The sequence below is a fragment of the Rhododendron vialii genome, chromosome 7a (genome assembly GCF_030253575.1).
Source record: "Rhododendron vialii isolate Sample 1 chromosome 7a, ASM3025357v1".
In the NCBI taxonomy this organism is placed as follows: Eukaryota; Viridiplantae; Streptophyta; class Magnoliopsida; order Ericales; family Ericaceae; genus Rhododendron; species Rhododendron vialii.
The window spans coordinates 39,660,001-39,685,446 of record NC_080563.1 but is presented as its reverse complement, the minus strand read 5'-3'; the positions used below and the strand labels follow the sequence as shown (position 1 = coordinate 39,685,446).

The window sequence follows — 25,446 nt, the reverse complement described above, 5'->3', positions numbered from 1 at the left end:
AACCTCATCACCGCCCCCATCTTGCTGTTATTCGCAACCCACAACCTACGCCTTCTGAACCGTCAGCCTCGCCACCAGATCTTGAGGTCGAGGAGGAGCCTGGACCAAACGAGACTCACAGGCGCGCTAATCCACGCGCTATTGACTTTGAAGGTAAGATGTGAGGTTTCTTGGATATTTCCTTCGTGGATTTACTTGTACGAAATTTCGCATATTTTTTCTCAACGTACACGTATCTTTGGGAATCCAATTGGAAATCAGGCAAAAATAGACCGAACGGAAGACAATTCCTGTAGACCATTCTTTTCCTTTTTGAGAACCCAATTGGAAATCAGGCAAAAATAGACCGAACGGAAGACAATTCGTGTAGACCATGCAAATGGTGGCCCTATCACGTTTGATAACGAGAAACCTCAGGTTGCGAGAATTTTTTTTGGTAACCGTGCAGCACATCCGAGCCGTCCAAACATGCAATTAACTGCTCGGATTGAAAGGTACCGAACGAATTTAAAAAAAAAGAAGAGTATTTCAATCTAAGCCGTCGATTGCATTGTTTGGACGGCTCGAATGTGCTGCACGAAAACCGTGTGGTACCCAATTTGCAACAAATCATTGAGGCCGAACTGGACTCAAAATTCAGAAATCTATTCCGTATGGAAAATTGACTTTTCCTCTTTTCCTACTTCTAAAAGCAAATTACGGAACTTTGACCTTTCATCTAAGCCCCATTCTGGGGATTGGAAAACAAAAAGGCTAGAATGCACGCTATTTATTTGGGTGTATATTTTATATATCCTTAAAATATTATGATTCAAAGAGAAAATATTACGAATTGTATTATTAAAAAGTTACGATTTTATTGTAAAAGTTACGAATTCTAAATGTTACGAATTATATTGCTAAAAGTTACGATTTTTTAGTATAAAAGTTACGAGATGCATCAAAATGTTATGAATCATAATGAAAATATTACGAATCGTATTACTAAAAGGTTATGAGTTCTAGAACAAAAGTTATGAAACACACTCAAATGTTATGAATAAATCATATAATAAGTATATATGGTACACACTTTTCAGATTTTTAGCTGGGTTTGGTTTGCTGGAATGTGGCTTCCTTTCGCTTTCTATTCCTTTTGCTTCTTTCCCTTTAATCTCTTTGTATATCTTGTTGCGATGAATAAATCTTTTCGCAGTTCAAAAAAAAAAAATGCATAAAAATTACAAAAGTTCTTTTTTCTTCGAGAGTTGATAGCATTATTAACTAATGGAGTAAGATTATCATGTATCTTTCCAAAATATAAAAGTACGTCGTTGGGGTCAATTGTACATAAAGCAAAATTATATTCACCGGGGTATGCTACCTTCTAAATTAACCTCGTAATTTAGTTATTTCGTTGAATTAGCAAATAGATAAAATAACTTGCATATGGATCAAATTTTTGACTCTACTAATTCAAAATTCTGGCTCCGCCGTTGATTTAAGATTTGTTTGAATTTGATTTTGCTGCGTTTCTTAAAGATGCTCTAAGGTGAATTCTATAATTCAAATCACGTGTTGTGATACCCGTCAGTGTTATAGTGTTAGGAAGATGGTGTGACGCTAACAAGCAATCAACATCCATGAGAAAGAGTCCCCCTCATAATGAAGAGTATTTCGATGAACTAGACTAATTTCTTCCTCTCTAACAATTCTTCCAACGTGTTTGCGTGAAGTAAGGTGACCTTAATGATAAATATTGTTGAGAGGAATCGACCATGGAACCTTGCGACTTTGGAATGATAAGCCCCGCCGAGACAAGTCTAACTACTGTGACAGCCCCTTGGGGTTGAACTCTTGTTTTCTCGTCTCTTTCACAATTTCCATCACAAATTCAAATCGTACAGAATTGAAATTTCATTTTGAGTAAGGAATTAAAAATCATTTTTCCTACCCCTCCTATTTGCCCAAATGAAGACAAACCAAAATGTCTATATATACACACCTACATGCATGATGCATCCCATCCATTCTTCACTCACAATTCAACAAACTAAAATGGCTTCCACTTCTCTAAATTTCCCTTCTCCACAACTCCATGTCCCATCACCAAGATCACCACCAATGACATCCACCCGCCGTCACATCGTCCGTCCGATCTCCGCCACGACCACACAACCACCACCATCTCCGACAAAACCTCCCACCAAACTTCCGGTCCGAAAAATCCCGGGAGACTACGGCCTTCCCATAATCGGACCGATCAAAGACCGGCTCGACTACTTCTACAACCAAGGCAAAGACGAGTTTTTCAAGTCCAGAATCCAGAAATACCAATCGACGGTCTTCAAAACCAACATGCCACCTGGCCCTCTCATCTCCTCCGACCCTAACGTCGTCGCTCTCCTCGACGGCAAGAGCTTCCCCGCCCTCTTCGACGTCTCTAAAGTTGAAAAACGAGACCTCTTCACCGGAACCTACATGCCCTCGACAAAGCTCACTGGGGGCTACCGAATCCTCTCTTACCTCGACCCATCCGAACCCATGCACGCCAAGTTGAAACAACTCCTGTTCTCTCTCCTCAAGTCGAGGAGAGAGAACATCATACCGGAATTCCACACGAGCTATACGAAACTCTTCGATACCGTGGAGAGCGAATTAGCATCCAAAGGGAAGGCAAGTTTTGGGGACGCGAACGATCAAGCCGCTTTCAATTTCCTCGCTAAGGCGTTATACGGGGTAAATCCTGCTGAAACCAAACTCGGATCTGATGGTCCGAATTTGATCACCATATGGGTGTTTTTTCAATTGGGACCCATTTTGACCGTCGGCTTGCCCAAATTCATTGAAGAGATTTTCCTCCACACCTTCTCAATCCCTCCGTTTCTAATAAAATCCGGTTACAAGAGATTGTACGAGTTTTTCCACGAGTCATCGGGTTCTATCCTCGACGAAGCAGAGAAAATGGGAATCTCCCGAGAAGAGGCGTGCCATAACCTGTTATTCGCCACGTGCTTTAACTCCTTTGGAGGCATGAAGATCTTCTTCCCCAGCGTACTAAAATGGGTCGGTCAATCCGGAGTCCAACTCCATGAAAAATTAGCCACCGAGATCCGATCAGCGATCAGATCCAACGGCGGAGAAGTGACGATGGCTGCAATGGAACAGATGCCCTTGATGAAATCCGTGGTCTACGAGTCGCTCCGTATCGACCCTCCCGTACCATTCCAGTATGGGAAGGCGAAGAGGGATTTCACGGTGGAATCACATGATGCCGTGTTTGAGGTGAAACAAGGCGACATGTTGTTCGGGTACCAGCCGTTCGCGACGAAGGACCCGGTCATATTCGAGCGACCCGAGGAGTTCTTGCCGGGTAGGTTCTTGGGGGAGGAGGGGGAGAGGCTGTTGAGGCACGTGCTGTGGTCGAACGGGCCGGAGACAGAGAGCCCGACGTTGGGGAACAAGCAGTGTGCCGGGAAGGATTTTGTGGTGATGGTGTCGAGGCTTTTGGTGGTGGAGATTTTCAGACGGTACGATTCGTTTGAGGTCGAGGTTGGTTCTTCCGTTAATTTAACGGCGTTGAAGAAAGCTACGTTCTAAATCAGGTCTTGGATTACCGTTGCATGATATCCAATGGTTACGGATAATACTTTTATTTATTTTGTATGATTTTTTTTTTTTTGGTTTACTATTTTTGTGTTTTGATAGATTATTCCAACTGTACCTATCATCTCACAGGATCACGTTTTTTATTTATTTGTAAAATATTGTTCCTCACATAACCGAACAAATATTGATATTTTTGTTTTAGAAAGCAAACAGTGAATATAATATTGTTAAACATAATAAGCCGTCCACTTCGAATAATTTGTTATCGATAATGAATGAATCTTATTTTCGTACATACGTAACATGTTTCTAGATACTGAACCAATGAAATGAACAATTTGGATTAGCTATTGTGGGCCCTGAATGGAGCTAAAAAAGTTGGTGAGGTAAAAGAGAATAATAAGAATATTGACCAAAACACTTGTAACCTAACGGTTATCTTCCGATCTTCACATAAGGGAAGCTAGAATTCGAGCCTCGTCAGAGGCGTTTGGGTTCCACGGCTATAAATGGACAATTTCTGAACCTCGCGTGGACTATCCAACCAAGTCCTCCGCTAACCTCTCATTAATGTATGCAATATTTTGAATAAAAAAGAGAAATAATAAGCATATCGGTGGAAGGCTAATTCTACTTTTTAATTTCGTGGAACTTGGAGTACGTTGTAAAGAAAAGTCTTGTGTAGACACCCTTGCCTTATTAGACCTTTGGAGTGCCTTTCCGGTCACATTCGACCGATTTAGCACTAACACGAGTGCTGCCTGTGCAGGACCAGGACATCGGGACTAAGGGTCCGTTCCGGAACCGAAATAAGAACTTATTTTTTGTCTGATAAGAAGCTTTGTTCCGGAAAATAAGAAGGTTGGTACTTATTTTGGAAGAATTTATATAGGTACCGACCAGCCGAGGAGGAAAATCGTACCGACGGCCGCGCCGGGCCGTCTCCGGCCACCGGACAGCCGATTCGAGCCGTCCAAAAATTCTAAAAAAAAAATTCGAGGGGGCCTTCGCGGGAATCAACGGCATCCGAGGTGTGTAGGGTGCTTGATTCGAGCACCCCTTTTTTGTGTGAAATCATATACACAAAAAAGGGGTGCTCGGATCAAGTACCCTACACACCTCGGATGCCGTTAATTCTCACGCATGCCCCCTCGGTTTTTTATTTTAGAATTTTTGGACGGCTCGGATCGGCCGTCTGGTGGCCGGAGACGGCCCAGCGCGGCCGTCGGTATGATTTCCTTCCGTCGGCGCCCATTCTCATAGCAACAGTCTTATTTTTTGATTAAGGCAACTTCAAGTTTAAAAATCATGTGTTTACACAAATAATTTTCTTATCACTATGGATCTTGTTTGATAGATCTCGTTGAGATCTTTAATACAGTGCAAAAAAATTTGAATTTTTTTTTCCATTTACATTATTTTTGAGTTTGAAAATGTGAAAGGAACTTTTTATTTGGGTTTTGTGGAATGGTCCTTCTTATTTTTTAATGAGAAGTTTCAAAATAAATACTTATTTTTTAAGAAGGTTTCCGGAACGGAGCCTAAGCTAATCAGGAGATCACTTAAGAGGTTCAGTCACGAGACCAAATCCAGACGAGAACCCCACGCTTACCATAAGAAAACCAAAATGTAAATATACAACAGTCCAAAATCAACACCAAGCATAACCCATCACATACATGTGGGGCCCACACACACTAATCGGTTTCGACCCCACATGTATGTTAGGGATTGTGTTTGGTATTATGTATGTAGAAATTTTGTAAGAAAACACAATATCCCTTCAAAAGGAAAAACATGATAAGGAAAAATTTTCGACGGCCTTCCTATGGCAGAAAAACTTCTTTGCAAACCATTTTGTAAAGAAGGCTTTATGGAGGCCAATTGCACGCATTCAAAGTGTTTTTGGACGGTCTGGATTGAAAATCAATTAAGACTGGTAACAATTAGTTATGATCGGTCAAAATTGAAAATGAATCTCAGTCATTGATTGCACGAATGAACGGCTGTGATTGCGCCGCTCCGTAAATAGGTGGTTCACGGAACCTCCGTGAATAAGTTTCTCCCTGGCTATGGATCGCATTTTGAGTGGACTGAAAGTACTTTTCTTTCGTGAAATTGCTTGGGCTGCTATGGTACTTTACGTTTAGCATCCAAAGACCTCCCTCTACTGTGTCCTGAGAAGAAAAAACAAACAGAACTATACTCGAACTAAGTGAGTGAGGTCCTCAAGAACTTTCATCCTCTCAAAATTGGTGAATCCTCCAACCCCAAGACAGGTTACAGCCAAGTTTGGCATGCAAGAAATAGGACTCCATGAAGTATTTATTTTCCAAAAAGCCACACGGTCAAGGGCGGATCAAGTGTAGACACAGGCGGGTCATGTGACCCACCTGAAAATTGGGCCTCAAGGAAGGGATCCAAAGTTTAGGGAAGTAATATATATAAAATACCCCAAAATCCACTGAATCTGCTCGATAGTTCCAGTGGTGGGATGTTGTGCCTCCACACAAGCAACGTGAGTTTGATTCTTGCTGCTTTCGCCATCATTTCCCCTTTTTTTTTTATGGTAATGGTTAACCATTGGAACAAAAATATGTAGATTTTACTTTAACATTTTATCGTTTTGCTTTAACAAAAATACGTTTTTGCTTTAAAATTTTTTACTTTTGCTTTAACAAAAATATGTTTTTTCTTTAGCAAAAACGTACGTATTTACTTTAACATTTTAACTCACACAACAAAAATACGTTTTTGCTTTAACATTTAACATTTTTTAATTTTTTTACAAGCTCAAAATTAACTACCACTACAAAAAAATATTTGATGGATATATATACTCAATTTTGAATTAAATAATAAAAAAAATACTTTTATTTATTTTGTATGATTTTTTTTGTTTACTATTTTTGTGTATTGATAGATTCTTCGTGAAATGAAAAGGACATCGTAGAAGGGAAAAGTATACGTTAGGAATTTTAGTTACAAATTGATAAGAAATACTGTATTATTCCAACTGTACCTATCATCTCACTGGATCACGTTTTTTTATTTATTTGTAAAATATTGTTCCTCACATAACCGAACAAATGTGATATTTTTGTTTTAGAAAGCAAACAGTGAATATAATATTGTTAAACATAATAAGCCGTCCACTTCGAATAATTTGTTAGTATCGATAATGAATGGACCTTATTTTCATACCTATGTAACATGTTTCTAGATACTGGACGGACCAATGAAATGAACAATTTGGATATCTATTGTCGGCCCTGAATGGAGCTTAAAAGGTTGGTGATGATGTAAAAGAGAATAAGCATATTGACCAAAGCACTTGTAGTCTAGTGGTTATCTTTTGGTCCTTCCGTAAGGGAAGTCAGGATTCGAGCCTCGTCAGAGGCGTTTGGGTTCCAATTAAGATTATATATGGACAATTTCTACATCTCGTGTGGACTATCCAATCAATTCCTCTGCTGACCTCTCATTGATGTATGCAATAGTGAAAAAAAACGTGCATTTACTGACTTAGAGATTATCGCTCCACACATAACTGATCGAATCGCATTTTGTTTCAAAAAACGCGTCCCTTAGTCTCGCTATGCTTAACGTGCCTATCTTACCCCGTTCGTAGAATTACTACGAAGGAATGCCAATATGATTTTAAACCCATGAGGTGTCTGCTTTAACAAATTGTGTATCTAAGTATTGGTATTCATTCAAATTGATATTTCATGCGCATATATATTGGGGCGGTTCCGGAGGCACAAAAAAAAACACCTAAAAAAACACCTCATAGTTTCCGATCAAATTTTGATGATCCGAGCCGCTCAATATGATCAGAACGTGATTTTAAAGGTACCCCCTAGAAATCAGCAAAAAAAATGACCGGAAAGGGCTTGATCCGAACAGTTTCGAACAGTTTTTTATTGAACTGTTCAAATAAAAACTGCTCAAATTAAGCCTTTTCCAGTTATTTTTTTTGCTAATTTCTCGCAAGTACCCTTAAGATCACATTCTGCACACATTGAACGGTTCGGATCATCAAAATTTGATCGGGAACTATGAGATTGAGATTTTGAGTGTTTTTTTAGGTGTCCCTTGAATATATATATATATATTATTTTTTTTTACATACGGAACGTACGAGATGAACGGTTTAAAATGTCTATCGTAAATCCGGAGTAAAGATAACAAAAAAGTAGAGTTTCGTGAGGAATGGAGCACAAGGGGTATCCAGAGGAGCTTAACCTTGCTTTAGTGCAAGAAAAAGGTCTTGTCAATTAATGAGTGTACGTTGTAATGAAATTAGATATTATGGTCAAACCTAGCGGGTGCACTTTCATGAAGAATTTACAACCACAACAGGGTCCTCGTTAACTTCCCTACTTTCATGTGTCCTAGTTAAAATTTGCATGAGCATTTTGAAAAATTTAACCAACAGGGATATAGCGTCAATGCAGTTTACAAAGAACTATTCATAAAGGCCCACCAATACGGATTCGGGAACGCTGCCAAGCATCCTGCTGAGCGGGTGCAGGTTACATTCGGACCATCTAAAAGTGTTTTTAACAGTTCGAATTAAAAAACCAACTCTTCTGGGGAAGGATCGTCCAAAAGTGTTTTCAACGGTCTGAATTAAAAAACCAACTCTACCGGGGACTCTTCTCCAAAAAAGTTTGTTTTCAATCTGGACCATCGATTGTCGAGATGAAAAATCCAAATGCGCTCGATAAGGCGCTTGATAGGGATCGCTTGCCAGCATCCCCGGGTCCCACCAATACAAGTTATTCAAGTTGAAGTTATCCATTAAATTTTAGAAGTAGTACAAAAGGAGGAACTCATAAAATTTTGTTCTTTTGACTTTCAAAATAGACAAAACAATTTGGAATATATAAACAGTCAAAAACTGAACAAACAAAATTAAACACACAGAGTCATCAATACTGAGAAATTTATAAAATTATTGACCTGTTAGGTTCAGCGTAACTTACTGGGGGCCATGGATAGGAGAACTCCAAGGCTTGTGAATATATTCAACCTTGTAATGTACTTGTATATATACAGGCATGTACAATTACATTAGCACAAGCTACATGTTTATTACAGTATGGGTAAAAAAAAACGGACCGAGGGCGTGCTGTGCAGGTGGTGCCCCGAATAGAAACAAACAGTTTTTGCCTGAAAAACAGAATGTGTACCTTCGAAATGAATGAGATCCAAACGCCACGCATCCGAATTGCTCGGATGAACATCGGCCTTAGATCACTGAACTACATGATTAAGCAAGCCCAATGACGAAGGCGAGCTTTGTTCACTTAACCAAGGATCCTGCACAGAAACAGGCGAAAATCCCTTCGCCCCACTTTCATTGTTCAATTCGGGCTGGTTAACATCCACACTTAGTTGCGATTGTCTTATGCTAGACACGGAAGAGCAGGATGGCGATGCCTGTAACGAAATTTGTCTTGCACTAGACATGGAAGAGCAGGATGGTGATGCCTGTAAGGAATTTTGTCTTACACTATACACGGAAGAGCAAGATGACGATTCCTGTAAGGAATCTGCAACGTTTTCTTTCAAAGATCCCCATCTAGTACTACTAAGCCCGATTTGCTCCAATTCGTTAGCTACTTCCATCATTGAAGGTCTCATGCCACTTTCGTATGCAAGGCATCTAAATGCGAGCTCAGCCATCTTATGCACCGACGAAAGGGTCCACTCATCCCCTTGTGGGTCAAGTGCCGGATCTATAATCTCTTGTAAACGCCCTTTGGCAATCCTGTCTGTGGCCAGAGAAGCCAAATTTACTTCATTATGAGGCCGGGAGAAGTCTATCGCTCTCAATCCAGTTATAATCTCCACAAGAACGACTCCAAGGCTATAAACATCGCTCTTATCAGATAGATGGAAGTTCTGATGGTACTGAGGATCAAGATAACCGGGAGTCCCTTGGGGAGCCGTGGAAATGTGAGATGATTCGGTCAACCCAAGTCTAGAAAGCCCAAAATCAGCGACTTTGGTTTTGAATTCGTTGTCTAGAAGTATGTTGGTAGACTTTATGTCCCTGTGATAAATCGGAGGAATTGCAGAATGGAGGAAGGCTATGGCTTGAGCTGTTTCCGTGGCAATCTTGAGGCGAACCGGCCATTTAAGTCCCTCGTTCCCTCCCTCCCTATGCAGATGGTGAGATAAGGTTCCGTTTGGCATGAACTCGTAAATGAGGATTTGTTCGCCTTTATCTATGCAACAACCCAGGAGGCGTACTAGATTCAGGTGGGATATGGAAGAGAGGAGCTTGATCTCGTTCACGACTTGCTCAATGCTTTCGGTGTCTCTGTATCTGATCCTTTTAATAGCAACCAGCTCGTCGTTGTGATGGAGTTTTCCAGCGTAGACCGTACCGTATGCACCGGTTCCTAGCTGCTGTTTCTCAGAGAAGGAATTCGTGGCTTTCTCGATCAAGCTGTAGGGGTAAATAGGAATGCTGATGCCTGTTGCATCGGATAAGCAGCGGTTGGTTGTTTTCCAGTTCTTTGATTTGGACCGTCTTCGGATCCAACAGCAAAGTAAACCCACAGTGACCATTAGAGTAGCTCCAGCAGCAACACCTGAGAAAGGAGGCCTCCACACACTCAGAATAAGAATTGAACGTTTAAATTCGATACTTGTCTACATTGCCCTTACGTTTGTTCACTTCTTCTGTAGTGAAAGGGTAACGTAATAAATTCATACGAATAAGAACAAAACCATATAAAAATGGACATACAGTAAAAAGAGGAGCGAAAACGACTTTTTCGTCGAATAACTAGAAAAAAAAAGAGAGTATTAGAATTACCTGCAACTACGACTCTGGTTGTGTGACCACAATGGCCAGAAGGATGGCATGCTGAAGAGTCTGCTCATAGAAGAGAAAAGCTATAAATCATGGGTAAAGTACTCGCCCAAAATGGATTACTAGTTCATGTAATCAGTTATTAATATCCCAAACATGTGTTTTATTAGCTTTACGGTTTGGCCGTGTGGTCGAGTCCGCACTATGGGGCTCGACCGCGTCAACGACCTTGTGTTCTTACAGAGTAATCCATCATGTAATCTGCTATTAATATCCCAAACATGTGTTTTATTAGCTTTATGGTTTGGCCGTGTGGTCGAGTCCGCACGTATGGGGCTCGACCACGTCAACGACCTTGTGTTCTTACGGAGTAATTCATTTCACTAAATATACCTAAATTGATTGCAATTTACTTCTCTTGTATCTACGACGTGAAACAGACGACGTCGGTCGTGTATATTTTGAAGTCTTCATAAATTGATGTTACAATGAAAATCTGCCACAAGTAGTGAACGTGTAATGAGGGTCCCTCTTAGGATTTGGGTATTAGGTAAACAACTAAGCTGCTCATTTCAATGCAAGATTGCGACTTTTGTTTGATTTTACCATAAGAAAAAACAAACGATCCCTTCAACCGGACAACATCATTGGAAGAAAATTTGGACCAAATTTTTGTTTTTTTTTCCAAAGTTGATCTCGACTACAGCCAAATCCACTATGAGTAAAGTTCCGCCCTTGTTGAAACCCATGTAGTGAGTACAAAATGGGAGTCTACCGACCAAATCAAGAGGTTTTTGACCGACACGCAAAGATGACTCGGCAGCCAGTTGAATTCCACGTGGCGTCCTGGCGTTATGTTTTGGGATTTACATCACGATTGGAACACTAATCTGATATCCAAATAAAGACTGCGTATTTATATGTTGAGTATATGAATGTAAGATTGTACATGTACGTTTGAGTACATAAATGTGCTCCGCTAACATATCTATCCGATTAATATGATTAACGTAAATAGTTCTGATCATGCTGACTCCGTAAAAATAAGTGCAATCACAAACATCGTTTAATTCAAGCAATTAACTTACCTCTCCAGCAACCCAAACCGTCAAGATACCCATCACCAACGAACCCATGATCACACTGGCACCGATACCCGTTCCCACCGTTCCCCGGCAACTCCACCACCGTACACGCTGCATTCTCCGAACACGAACACCCGCCATCCAACCACCACCCCAACTCCACCACCTGAATGGCCAATACCACCCCAGAACCATTCCCAGTCGACGATGTCGATATGGCCGAGAACAAATACCCGCACCCCCTCCTAGTCAAATTGGAGTAGGCGATGAAACCGGTTTCTTGGTTCTGCTGCGAGTAACACGTGATGTTGTTGGTTTTGTTAGTCCCGGTCACGTTGCAGTCGATGAGGTCGAAGTTGGTTTGGACCGTGGTAGACGGGATTACGCAGCCGGTGGCCGGGGACGTGCAGTTTTGGAGTAGGATACCGTTGCTGGAAGTGGGTGCGTAGTTTTGGGTGAAGAGGGTGGAGAGGGTCCTGACCGGACGGCCGCATTGCGCCGGGATTTTTACTTGGATGTTGTTGGAGCTCACTGTTTGTACCTGTTGTGGAAGAAGAGTAAATAAACAATACAAGGAACACAAAAATGAGTTCAAATCCTCTTCATTTCATGAGGTCTCATGTTCAAATCTCACAGAGACCATACATTTAAAATCTTGGGATCCCGGAAGAATTGTCCGATTGTTTACTTCTGGGCTCTGAAATTAGTCAAGATATATGCAAGCTAGCCCGAACATTTGATTATCCAAGAAAAGATCGGTACCATAGAATTTGGGTATAGAGTATTTGAGTGGCACAAAAATCAAACAGTATTTGGTGTCATGCGAGATTAACGATCAAGTTCTTAATTTTTTTCTCAGGATGCAGCCGTTTCAGAATTTTACGAGATGAACGATTTCAATTATTGAAAAAAAGCCAAAATGGACCGCGGCATGCTAAATTGGACCAATATATTATTTCTAGTTTTACGAGAATGGAAATTCTATCACAATACATAAATTTTAATTCAAAAAATAAGTATACTTATTTCTCTTAGCGAAACAGGGCCTAAATAAAATTGGAGAGAAACCAAATTCTAACAGAAGAGGAAATCAGATCAACTCTAGTAGTTCTTATGAACTGGTTCAGCTTGGTTTACAATATTTATGAGGACTATAACACTCGGGGACTGATAGAACTAGAGAACCTATATCACATCACCGTACGTTCATGATATACGCAACGTGTCTCCATTCTCGACGGATTGTATGAGCAATCCACAAGTACGCAGTCAGAATTGAAACGCTCAGTTTTCGGGCCTATCGGCCTCGGCCCTCGGCTTTTAGAAGAGAGAGACTCTGAACTAACTCTGATCTTACAGTAAATACAACAAATGTCACAATCATACCGGAAATTCGCCAATCATGAAGGTGCCGCTGCTGGAGCAATTCAGTTGGATTGGGCAGCCGGAGGAAAACCCAAATGGGTATTGAACAGGGTCGCTGCCGCCGCAGGATTGGTCGCATTGGGTGGACGATTTAGCGGCGGCGATCGACGGAGCCATACATACTGCTACTACTATGATTGCTTGGGCAAGTATAATCATAGTTGAATTCACTTGGATAAAAGGGGGAAAAAATTACTATCCTTCTAGTTTTGTGTTTTGTAAGATATTAATGGGGTGGAATTGTCAAGGGAGAGAGTAAATTTCTGGGATTCTGTTTGGCTTTCAATTATGGGATTTGGTATGGATTGGGACGAATCCAAAGGGAAGGGAAAATGAAGATAAAGAGACAAGGGGGAGAGTTTTTTTTCCTGTTTTTACACCTCTCTTTGTATTGTGTTTCAAACTTGTGTGACTATAATATTGTATTAGTGCTTATGATTATGATTGTTGTGGGGTTTGAAATTCAATGGAGTAGTCTAATTCCACGTCTCATAGACAGAGGAAAACCTTTCTTCTTCTTTTTTTTAAAATTGTCAAATTCATTTCAAAGCCCGAAGGCAATACAAATTTCATCAAATGATACAAGAATGAACCAAAACTATCAAGACGTCGACACAGGCACCCCCTGCATAAGCAGGATCGACGAAACGCTTAGATTAGGAACCAATCTAGGTCCAGGCAGTAGAGAAATCCAAACGGACCCCAGCTCAAACCCGAGAAAGCACATATGAAATCTGGATGAACACCGAAACCTCCAGCTGCAGCCAAATCGCGCGACCAAATTGCCAGCACAATCCAGACACGCAACGAAACCCAAACGCTGATGAAGACTCCGGCCAAGCAACCCAACCGATGCTAAACCTAAAATTATTAACCTACCACCAACACCCACTGGACCTAAAAAAACTAGACCAGTACAAGCCGGACTGGAAACCAGCCGGAAAACCACCGGGCCAAACAACCCGGAAAAGGAAAAAAAGCAACAGAAAAAAACCCTAACTACCAACCTCACCTTTATTAGCCATACGATGCCCGCCGCTTGCCGGACCACCACACGCCACACCTATCCATCTCTCAGCTGCACCAGATTCGCCGAGCAAAACGGACGGAACCCCGTCACAAGTGCCGAACCGCCGGAGAAGACACAGAGACCGGAATCGAATGAACGAGAGGGGAAAATGGGAAAGAAACGACGGTAGGAAGGTCAGGAAAGTGGGAGAAGTGGGGGGGGGGGGGGGGGGGGGGGGGGGGGGGGGGGGGGGGGGGAGGCCCCCCTCCCCCAGATCTGGATTCAGAATTTCTTTCTCTCTAGCGGCGGGTTTTCTCTCTCAAGCGCTCCAAATTATCTTGCTCTCTGTACGATCCTGTACAAAGAGGAAAACTTTATTACCGCTATTTCCATGAATAGTGTTTACGGAGGTGCATCGCAGTCATCCGTTTCGGCTTTAGATGGTCAGGATTTAAATGAAACTTTTTCGGAAAAGCCCCGGAAAAGTTTCATTTAAATCCGGACCGTTCAAAATCGAAATGGACGGCTGCGATCGTTTAGCTCTGCAAATAGCTTATTCATGGCTCCTTCGTGAATAAGGCCAATCTCCATAAACAAATGATGTTTGAAGAATAATATTCCCTCCGTTACTAAATGGTTGTCCACCATGTTTTTACATGCAATTTTTGAACCAAAATGTAAGGTACTTTCGTGCGTAATTTTTAAAATCTCTTGACACCAAATTAAAAGGGGTAATTAAAGGGCTCATTAAAGAGACCTTTAATTTGGTGTCAAGAAATTTAAAAAAAATTATGCACGAAAGTACCTTACATTTTGGTTCAAAAATTGCACGTAAAAACATGATAGACAAACATTTCGGAACGGAAGGAGTACTATTCTTCAAACATCATTTGTTTATGAAACATGGAATTGGGGAACCGGGACCGGTAGTGAAAGGGTGTAGGGTACAGTCCGGGTTGTTCAAAAATGTTTTAATAGTTCAGATTTGCTGAAAGTATCTTACCTATAGGATATGATATTATTAGCAAATCTAGACCATTAATTCTTGAGATGGACGGCTCGGACCGTTCGTTTTCTTTCATGGACATTTTCGTGGTCACAGTGTCATGAATTGTACTCCCTCCGTCTAAATTTAATTGTCATTTTTGGGAGTTCATGTCACTTTTCAATTGATTCTATTATCTTGTAATTTATAATATTTTTTTTGTGATTTCGAAAATATTGAATTATAGATTTAATCGAGATCTATCAAACAAAATTCATATTCGATATAAAATTTATTACGGATTTAAAGATATAACCCATTTTTTAGCCCATTAGAATAGAACGAAGGACAATTAAATTGGGACGGACGGAGTACTCTCCCCTCATTGAGAAAACTTTAAACCACCAACCCGTGCATTGCACGTGACTTATAACTAGCATTCCTCTTTGGCGGAACTATCTTTCAATTTTCAATTTATAAATGACTACTTCTAATTTTTCTTGTCAAGATTTTCAATGACACGTGGATTCTTTCATCCTTTTAATCTAAATTAAACACAAAACTCCCCAATAATTAAATCAGAATTCTCCACATTTCTCGTTCTCTAGAATTCTTTTCTTTGAATAGAATGTTGAACTGGAGAGTAGGTCAGACGAAACATTATACCCACGTTAAATCTGTTGCAAACTAAAAACCCAAACTTCAGAAAGTGTTCAAAACCGCTTGAGGCATGCTAGTGATATCAAATAAATAAGGCACACATAATCGGAGGATTACTAACACATTTGTATCCAGAATTGTACGTGCAAATCTATGCATATAGAATTGTTCTTCGTAGAATGTGCCGATAAAGCACAATCCCACGTTGAATCACTGAGAATTTTTACAAAAGATTCATTTGATTTGAGAGATTGTTCTATGCTCTTCAATCAACGATTGAAGTATATAATTGTTCAGTTGTTCTATTCTATTTTTTGGACTTATTTTTGTTACGTTTAATGAGAGAGAAACACTAGGGTCATGCAATCTTTCACTGGTACTTTCGCTCCCGCTTTCAATGCTTGTTTTGTGCTTATTTTCTCAATCTTTGCTTATGTGAATTTTAATAGTTTAAAATATTTTTGAAAATACTTTTATCATTGCACTAGTGCTCACGAACGCGCGCCCGCGTTGTGTGACTTAGGATACACCAACTTGTGATGAGAAGAGTCGCAAAAGCATAACCCCATGACTACTACTGGACTGTTTGTCATTTCGATTATGCTTTTCTTGACTTATTTTCTCACAATTAACAAGGACATCTATATATGTTTTCTTAATACCCGGAAAATGCAGCAATTTTGGAGCAATCTTAAGAACACAATTTTAAAATATAATTCCGGATACAATTGAGCTTGAAAGCATTCGATGCATGCAGTTCCACCACATATGTCGGACGATTTTAAACACAGTTGTATACGAACTTGTGCTCCTAAATCGGTTGGCAATTTTAAAGGAATTGATATTGCGCTCCATTTTTTGATACAGGCGCTCCACTTTCAATGTGAAGTTACAACTTCTAGTAACTTCATGAACAAAGTGAAGCGCCTACATAAAAAAAAAAAGCGCAAATATCAATTTCTCAATTTTAATGGTTCAAAAATTACAAAGTCACAGTTGTGAATGAGCAAACGAGGCCCCTCCCTTTTGAATAACAAACAAATTGCCCATGATGATTAGACGTCACATCAAAAATCAAAGTTTTCTAACCTTGACTTCATCATCTAAAATACCTTGACTTCAAATTTGTTGCGCCTTTTTTAAAGGGGTGCGGGGGCTGATGTGACTATGATACAATAACATGCAATTTTACCATTCAAAAGTATTTTGAATAGTGGATTTTTTAAAAAAAATTCAGATCATTTATTGCCGAGACGGAAGGTAAGATGGGACATAGTTGCATGTTACTATGTTTGCTCACAGCAACTCCTGCTTCCTTTGTGTTAAGAAAAGTTTATGTGACAGTTTACCATGTTGAAAATTAACATCCTTTTGATGGTAATTGCAATTGATATGTGAAATTCAATATTTCAATTTGTTCTCACATTTGATCTTTTGTTGTCTTTTAGTTTATTGATTGAATTTTAAACAAGATTGTGAATCTCACGCAATAAATTAATAACTGTTTTCATATCTCTCTCTTCTTCTTTTTTATACCTAATTAAATGAGATTAGTGCAATTAGCTAGACACCCATAGCCACTTTCAGTCGGAAAGTCAAGAATTTTTTTATTTTTTTATATTTTTTTGCCAAAGATGAGGCTTGACTGACTTCTTCTATCATGGGATTTTTTTCTCAAGTTTTTTATTTTGGTAAATAACTTTTTCTCAAGTTGATTGTTCTAGAAGAGAGAGAGAGAGAGAGAGAGAGAGAGAGAGAGAGAGAGAGATATGAATTTTTTAGAATGTTTATGTTAGTGGATGTATTAAATGTATGTTTTCATTAATTCGTAGAGGGACCGGACAATTAAAAAATCCAAAAATTTACTCCATAACAGACTAAGCAAAACAATGGACCTTTCTTCATTATGTATTTATTTGCTTTAACTATGGCACAATTGTTGAGCTTTCCAATTCTTCTCTTCGAGGAAATGCTAAACAAAATTGACCAAAATATTAAACAAGATCAATAGACAGGCTCAAGATCCCAACCGTGGTGTTCTAATACCTTTCGCTATCACATATAAATGTGCGGCGATAGAAAGAATCGAGACCCAAGACCACTAAATAATTGCTCTAAGTTGCGTATCATTATATGCAAAGGATCCACCATCTCATTTCTTCTAACTGTGATGAATGTAGCTTAAAACTACTCTCCCTTCTGTTCATTTCTAAAAGTGTCTAACTTCTTAACTTGAAGTTATCAAGGAGACGTCATCATTACACATTTCACATTAACTTTTACCTCCACTTTTCATATTTATCCTCTATGAAAACATCGTCATTACACTTTTACTGACTAACTTTTCAAAATGAAATTCATTTTTAAGAATAAAATAGAAAATATACCACTTTTACATACTAATTTTACAAAATAAATACTTAATAAAGGGCAACCTAAAATAAAATACTAGACTCTAAAAAAAGGACGGAAGGAGTATTTAACTTCACTTAAACTGTGGTACACGAATGAGCAAAATTCTTGAAATCACTTTTATATCTTATTAATTATATAAAAATAATAATATATTTCGTTAATTCGATTTTGATGAACTTGGTATCATTCAAAAAGTATTCATGGCATCTTAAAATAATATTAATGTTCAACAGATTCAGGTAATACTCTTACAAGTCAAAATACTGGATCAAAATTTTGGTTTGGCAAAATGAACGAGTTTTTTAAAAAGTAAAGATAAAATGAAGAATTGTGGTTGTAGTGCCTTTTTTGAAAATAATAATAATTATTCCCCATAAAATCAACACCAAACTTCTCATCTGCACGGCACAAAAATGACGGGGCGTGCCAAGTAGTGCATACATTAAGTTTGAGAAGGATTAAACAAATTGCTCGACATAACAATTACTTGTACAACAATAGCAGTTTACAAAATCCAGCTGGTGCTAAACATTCTGATGTTGATGAACATATGAACACCATCCAACATCTTGCACTGCTCCAGAAATGCACTTGAACCGATGACCAACTGGCATGTTGAACAGCTGCATATGGAACCGTTGATCTCACCCTATTTTTTGCTTCTTTCTGGCCCTGATAAGGGAAGCCCAGCACTCGCAAATGTATTCACAAAGTGCTTGCACTCTCCTTTCACAGGGCATGCAAAAATGCATGTCACTAGCAATGCATGTCGTTCAAGATAAGAGTTCAAACAATTTGAGAATGCATTTGCCAGTGCTAGGCTTGCCTTATCAAGGCCAAACGCAAAAAATATGGCGAGATCAATGGTTCCATATGAAGCTGTTCAAAATGCTAACTTGGTCATGAGTTCAAATACATCTCGTAGAACATTACTCGGTGTTGGATAGCGTTCTAGAGCATTTGGGGCCACTGACTGTGCACCCTGGATCAATAGACACCAATCTACACAGGTACATCGAAAGGCATAAACATAAGACTTGGGAGTCCGATACCATTGAACTAGACAACTGCCAATGCATACAACCTACTTACAAATTTCTTGTCAGTATTCCCTTCCACTTGTGTTACAAATGGATTGAAACTTCCTATTACACTGCTCAAATATGCATATAGTACTTCTTTCTTCCCATCATATCCAAAAAAGGAAAGCCCGTCCTGCACACAAAGAGCGTTACACGATAAGGTGATACATGTACACTTAAACGGAGAAAGAGAGATCTGGATTTCATTATTTACATTCCTACCACACATATAAAGCTATGACTTCTGCGTGACCAAGTTAGGAAGTAGCATCTTGAACCTTCTCAGTACAAGAACTTCAAAAAAGTGATGAACAAAACTATTGCTGCCATATTCTCGCTTCAAAGTTAAGTTATTCACGGCGGCGCAATGCCTGGGTTCAATTCGAAGCAGTTGCTACGTGCAGAACCCCATTGCCCCCTCTCCATAGATCCATTAAAAGAAGGGGAAAAAAACTGTTCCAATCAATTGTGGGCAATAAAAAAATTCCAATTAGATATTTCTATAATCGTCCCCGGCCCCGCTCTTTTCATGGTTTTCCTTTGGTTGAGCGAAATAAAATCAACTAGCGCGAACTAGAAACAAAAACCAAATTATTTCCTCCCAATATATCCCTAAAATATGGATACTACTAGCCTTGCTGTGAGATTGAGAACAGGGCAAAGGTACAAGTTCCCCCTGAAATGCCTTGGACTAGCAGAAGATCCTTTTATGCTGTTGGGCTATGTCACTTGATGAGTTCATCAGATAGTAGTGGGGTCTTATACCCTAGGCATAGATTCAAGTACCTCCTAAGAAACTCAAATAGAATACATAAAGAAATCATTAAATACATGAGTTCGTTCCAATTTCGATACAGCTGAATTGGGCAACTGAAAGTCAACAAGAGTGTTTACCAGAATCACAATCCTAATTCAGAAAAGCCTCAACAGACAAGTATTCCCTCTTCCTAGTGTTTGCTATTTATCTACACTCTCATTTTTCTTCAGAAGATGATAAAAAGTCAAAAAAAAGTTGGTCTCCCCCAACTTTGTTTCCTATGAAAGAAGAAAATCCAAGCCTCTTAATCCATTACTACACAGAACCACAACACACGATCTATTACAATCATCCGTGGACATAAAATAAAAAGTAAAAAAAAAAGTGACAGGAAGGAAATAAAGAAGTAGCACAACAGGCAATCCCCATCAAATATGTTTAATATAGCAAAACAAAGTGAAATTTCAATCAATAGCAACATCCAAAGACGTACCAAACTGCAAAACAAATGAAACTTTTCAACGTGGAAGCTTGGCATCCGGTATTTTATCCTTCTTTGCTAAGTTTGCAGGTCTAGGCACCCGGGCTTTTCTACAACTCTCCTTTTCTGAGTCAGGGTGAGTCTTTTAACCACTAGACAGCATAATGGCCATTTCATTGCACCATCCTATATCAAGCTAAGCTGTTTCCCTAACATCAAATAACAATGCCAAAGTCTCCTCTGGTGCTGTCTCACAATCAGGACTGGATTATAATGCATAATACTGCCTACATAATCCCTGATTGATCTTTCCCAATTTCACTTTAGACATCTACTAGATTGAACTTAACATAATTAAAGAGGCAGTCACAGATGTACTTGGCCTATTAATTCCTGACGAATTTTTTGGTAATAAAGCTTCGTCTTGTCAAAGTTAAAAGCGATGCTACGTTTGGCCGACTAGAGTAGAAGTAGAACCTACTGGCCACTGGCTAGTAAACAATTTACACTAATACACAAGGACACAAGCTTCAAGCAAATCATATCATCAAGGAAAACCAACAAAATTCCGCCACCAAAAAACCAAATACATAAAATTCGGCACAATAGTGAACATTTTAAACCACAATAGAAGAAAAGAAAAACTTACATGCCTAAATGATGTATAAAGCAAGCACATGGTATGGTTTGGTACTTTGGCCCATAGCGTGGGCCTCCGACTTAACTAAACCAAACCAAACCGAGTCTTAACTCCCAATTTATTGGGGTTGACTACATGAATCTGTTTTCTCCATTGAGCTCCGTCAAGGGTATCATGTTCTGTGTGAACGCCCTAGCATAACTCATATTCATAATAGGATGCACGTCATAAGGATCTATCAGGGTGTTTTACCGGCTGGCTACAGATACCTACTGCACGGACCCTCTTCTTTATCCGGACTTGGGACCGGCTGTGTAGAAGATAAGACTCTAGTGATGAAATATAGGCGGAGTCCTTGGGACATCAGACTTAGTAAGACTAAATGCCCATGCAGACACTAAAGTAATTAGTACGTGAAAGCCTTCATTACAAGCGAAAGATCGGAATAACAATTCTCACCACAATATGACCATTGACAGCTCAATTCAATGGGTCTCACAAGAAAGGACGGTTGACAACAGAAGTGGCAAGAGTTAAGTCATTAGAAGCTGCTTTTCCACTTTGATACTCTAGCCCATTGTTCCCACCGCCAGATATGTGCACAAGCATTTGACATTTGCCAATAAGTTCAAAAATGCAGATATCTCCCATTTGAATGTCATTATCACGAACAAATGCCATCCATCCTCCACAGAACGTATGCAATGTTTGCACTCTTGTGGATGGGACTGAATTCACTGTCCAACATTGTCCTCTTAAATTACGAAGGCTAATCTCTGTTTTGCAATCAGGAAGGTGTGCCATGGAAAACTGATAGGGAATTTTCTGCACATTCCAGAGTGGTAACCAGTCAGCAACAGAATATCTATTCAGAAGAGATTTTTGCCAAAAAAAGAAAGAAAGAAATATTATGAACACAGTGACCATAGTGAGTCCATGCAATTGGCAGAGAACAAATCCTTATCACACTCACGAGCTCTAGCCCACAATTAACACATAAGAAGAGAAACATGATCCCTATGAATACCATCTTCATCTACATTCAACCAGGCCATGGAGAGTATCATACTAAAGGCCACAGAACCTATTAAACAGCTTCAAGGTTGGATTCCATAGAATTCAACTTTGAGAGCCTCATAATTCCCTCACTGAAACAGGTATGTCCTTCAGCTCCAGGTAAATATGTGGGTCAATGTTATGATCCGCTAATAGATGTTACTATTAAGTATAAACCAACAATGGTGATAACTGACTATTTTATGGACATTAGTGTGGCTCTATAATGAAGTAAAAATAATCCTACTGGAGAATTTTGAAGTTCGAGTTTATAAATTTGAAAATGTAAGTATTTTATGGTAACACAATTCACCAAAAGGCATGATCATGTGTGACTTCACAATCCACTGAGTGGGCTGCATGTAGTGTTGTTTGATATATTCCTTGCAGTACAACACAACTGCATTGTTTCCGTAAAACGACTAAAATTGCTTTATGTTTCTTAAAGATCAGAAGGACTTCTATTCATTCAGCAAAAGGTAATTGTTCACGGTTAATGGGTTTAACTTGAAGAGAAAAATCTGTGTCCAAAGATACTGCAATTCCTACCATCCATGAGTATGATTATTGGCTATCATTCAAAAATCAACACTTGCATGCAGCTGTTAGGCAGGCCAAAAGGTTTTCTGGACCCAGTATCACCATATGAAAGATGCTCAATTTGATCATTATAAATCAACACTTACATGCTTCTGTCCGGCAGGCCAAAAGGCTGTCAGGACCCATTATCAGTAATGAAAAGACATTCAATCGCACAGAGGTCAGATAAAGTTACAAAACAAGAGGAATCCATCATTAACAGTTCTGCACGGAGTTGAGTATTAAAAGACGGTATCCTCAAATGGTGGGAACATGCAAGAAACATACCCACATGCTTACCTTCTAACTAATGCGCTCATTTAATTTTCAGGTCTTCACCACATCAAAGAACTTAAACTATAAAATCAGGGATCAATCCAGGATGGATTGTTTTGGGGAACATGAGGTTTAGTTCGACATATAGATCTCATCTAAACAATATGAGTCAGTCACATCGTAAAAGAACCAAGCAAAAACATAATTACTCACCAGCGTATATGAACCACTGATGTTGAATTTTTTCATGACTCTGATAAAATGAGGCAAGCTGGAAACAAAAGATTCAGCAGCTCTTTTTTCTTCAGGAGCAGACTTCATTGACATACAAATTCTCATGTAAGAACCTGGTTTCTCTTCTAGGCCAATTTTGTTCCCAACTGTTGTTTCAGTATTGCATTTCAAAAGCTCAGTTTGGTTAAAAACGCAAGTTGTTAGAACAAATCTTGTATGTAGAATTTTTCCAGTTGAAGTAATTAAAACCTTACCGAGTTTTCCACTGCAAGCTTTTGATGGTCTACCATTGGCTCTGTCATTGTTGACACCTGTCTCTTGATTTCTTTTGCCCAGACTTAACTCCTCCAGGATAGAAGTTCTCTTATCTGATATTTCAACCTTGTTTATCCGCTGTAACAGGACCTTACGAGTTTTGCGTCTCTTTTTCTTTGGAAAAGCTTCAGAATTCTTATGTGAAGTAGCACCACACACATTGGCCGAACCCTTTACAGCTGCTTTACCATTTTGACACTCTAACCCTTCTTGTCCTACCCTGAGAATATATACACGCAACTCACACTTCCCTACTAGTTCAAAAATACAGACGTCTCCTGTGTTGATGTTATTATCACGGACAAAAGCCATCCATCCTCCGCATAAAGTATGACACATGTGCACTTTTACAGTTGGGATTGAATTCACAATCCAGCCTTCTCCTTTTAAATTAACAAGTACAACTTTCACTTTACAGTTTGGAAGATGTGCAGTGGAGAACTGATACGGGACATTCTGCAAAAGAATAAAGTCATTAATTGGCAATCAACTGGTGAAAGAAATTCCATTAAACGCAAGTAGCTCACCCTGAACATAAAATGAAATCCCACAAGAGAAACAAATTGCATAATGTGTTTGTTACCATCCTCATTCTTATAAAATAACCCAAGAGGGAGGTCTTTTTAAACCACGAAGCACTTTTTGATTAGCTAGAGAATGGTAGAAAATGAAGAGAAAAAAACACCAAATGTTCATGAGTTTATTTAGCAAGAGAATCATGGAATATTGGATTGTGAGGGGAAAAAAACTCCCTTACAATTATGAATGTAAAGTAATATTTCTCGTTTCCTATAAGAAACACAAGAAATTTAAACGTTCTCCTGAAAATTGTTCATCTACGTCTTAACTTTCATATTTATCAATCTTTCCCACCAAACTAACTCATGATCAAGTCATTCTATTTAAAATATGCAGGGTAATTCAGGCTAATAGATATATTCTTCTGTGACCTCTATCGTATCACTATAGGATGAAGAAGTACAAAATCATCCTACAGATGCATAATGCTAATCAAATGCATGCAATGAAAACACTCTCTTTTCCATTCTTCCACATAACTTTCTAGTAATTATACCATTTTTACTCTCTAATATCTATCATCTTTTCCTTTATGATAATCTAACAGACCCTAAGAAATAATAAATGGTGCCAGTTTCCTACATGGAACCTATACAAGGTACATTGTTCCCTGAGTTACTGTGTTTGGCCTGTAAGACAGTGAGATGACATGTGCAACTTGTTGACACCCCCCCTCCCCCCAACCCACCCACCCACACACACACAAAAAAAAAGAAAAAAGAAAAAAGAAAAAAGCTCGGCCTACATGAAAAACCCTACTCAGATAACTTCCAAATATTACCGATCTTTCCACATCTAGCAATATTGATATAGATTTCAATGTCGATGTTATCTGTGGCACACCAGACGGACCTTTCAACAATCAAAGAGAAGACACAAGGAAAGTACTTACCAGAGTGTATGAACCACTGACATTGAACCTTTTCATAGTTTTTGTAAAATGGGGATAAACAGAGGTAAATGACCGAGCTAGTCCTTCTGCCTCAGATGCTGACAAAATTAGCATAGAACCTCTAACAGATGAACTTAATTCGCTTTCCTTCCCATTTCTGTTCTGAATGACTGCCCCTGCTAATTTTTTCAGAAGTTCCATTCAGACTTGAATTCCAAGATGAGTAGCATGCAAAGTTTTTACTGATCACAAACAATAAATGGAGAATACTTAATAGGAAATGTAAGTACACCATCCATATCATTGGAACAAAACTAAGAATAATTACTTCTCTTTTTCTTTATTCTGTCTTGGTTTTCCAACAAGAAAGAGTTGAGTGTTTGCTCCAATGGAATGAAGCTGGAACAAAATGATCTTCCCCAATGGAAACTCATTCCAAAGTTTGCATAGCTGAGAAAACAACAATTTCACTACAAATGGAATCATCAGCCAACAATTTAGGTGAATGATCATTCCACTTGGAGGACGTAATAACCATTCCATTCCTTCCCAACCA

At 39.1% G+C, this 25,446-nt stretch overlaps 4 protein-coding genes across 6 annotated transcripts in view; 1 reads left to right on the top strand and 3 right to left on the bottom strand.

Annotated features, from left to right (window-relative positions):
- The window catches only part of LOC131332499 (pathogenesis-related thaumatin-like protein 3.5), a 117,023-nt gene extending 99,688 nt beyond the window's left edge, over positions 1 to 17,335 (bottom strand). The window contains exon 1 of one of the 2 annotated variants that reach the window (XM_058366782.1): positions 17,321 to 17,335. The gene's annotated coding sequence lies outside the window, so the exon portion shown is untranslated. The remainder of the gene's footprint in view (positions 1 to 17,320) is intronic. The other variant, XM_058366780.1, reaches the window with a different exon arrangement.
- Positions 1,838 to 3,825, top strand: LOC131332494 (allene oxide synthase 1, chloroplastic-like). The gene has a single exon (XM_058366766.1). It carries the CDS (start codon positions 1,951 to 1,953, stop codon positions 3,577 to 3,579), a length of 1,629 nt encoding a protein of 542 aa, XP_058222749.1. The 5' UTR covers positions 1,838 to 1,950; the 3' UTR covers positions 3,580 to 3,825.
- On the bottom strand, positions 8,593 to 13,318 carry LOC131332492 (wall-associated receptor kinase-like 14). Its single transcript, XM_058366765.1, has 4 exons — positions 12,892 to 13,318; positions 11,509 to 12,046; positions 10,424 to 10,483; positions 8,593 to 10,196 (listed from the first exon to the last, which is right to left on the bottom strand). Exons 1-4 carry the CDS (start codon positions 13,087 to 13,089, stop codon positions 8,851 to 8,853), a joined length of 2,142 nt encoding a protein of 713 aa, XP_058222748.1. The 5' UTR covers positions 13,090 to 13,318; the 3' UTR covers positions 8,593 to 8,850.
- A 1,111-nt stretch (positions 17,336 to 18,446) lies between the features above and the next one.
- LOC131332491 (B3 domain-containing protein Os01g0723500-like) overlaps positions 18,447 to 25,446 on the bottom strand; it is a 10,320-nt gene continuing 3,320 nt past the window's right edge. Inside the window, exons 3-7 of one of the 2 annotated variants that reach the window (XM_058366763.1) lie at positions 24,891 to 25,069; positions 23,359 to 23,875; positions 23,084 to 23,250; positions 21,419 to 21,784; positions 18,447 to 19,214 (exon numbers count right to left, since the gene is read on the bottom strand). In XM_058366763.1, coding sequence (XP_058222746.1) covers positions 21,455 to 21,784; positions 23,084 to 23,250; positions 23,359 to 23,875; positions 24,891 to 25,069 — 1,193 coding nt within the window. In that variant the 3' untranslated portion in view covers positions 18,447 to 19,214; positions 21,419 to 21,454. The remainder of the gene's footprint in view (positions 19,215 to 21,418; positions 21,785 to 23,083; positions 23,251 to 23,358; positions 23,876 to 24,890; positions 25,070 to 25,446) is intronic. The other variant, XM_058366764.1, reaches the window with a different exon arrangement.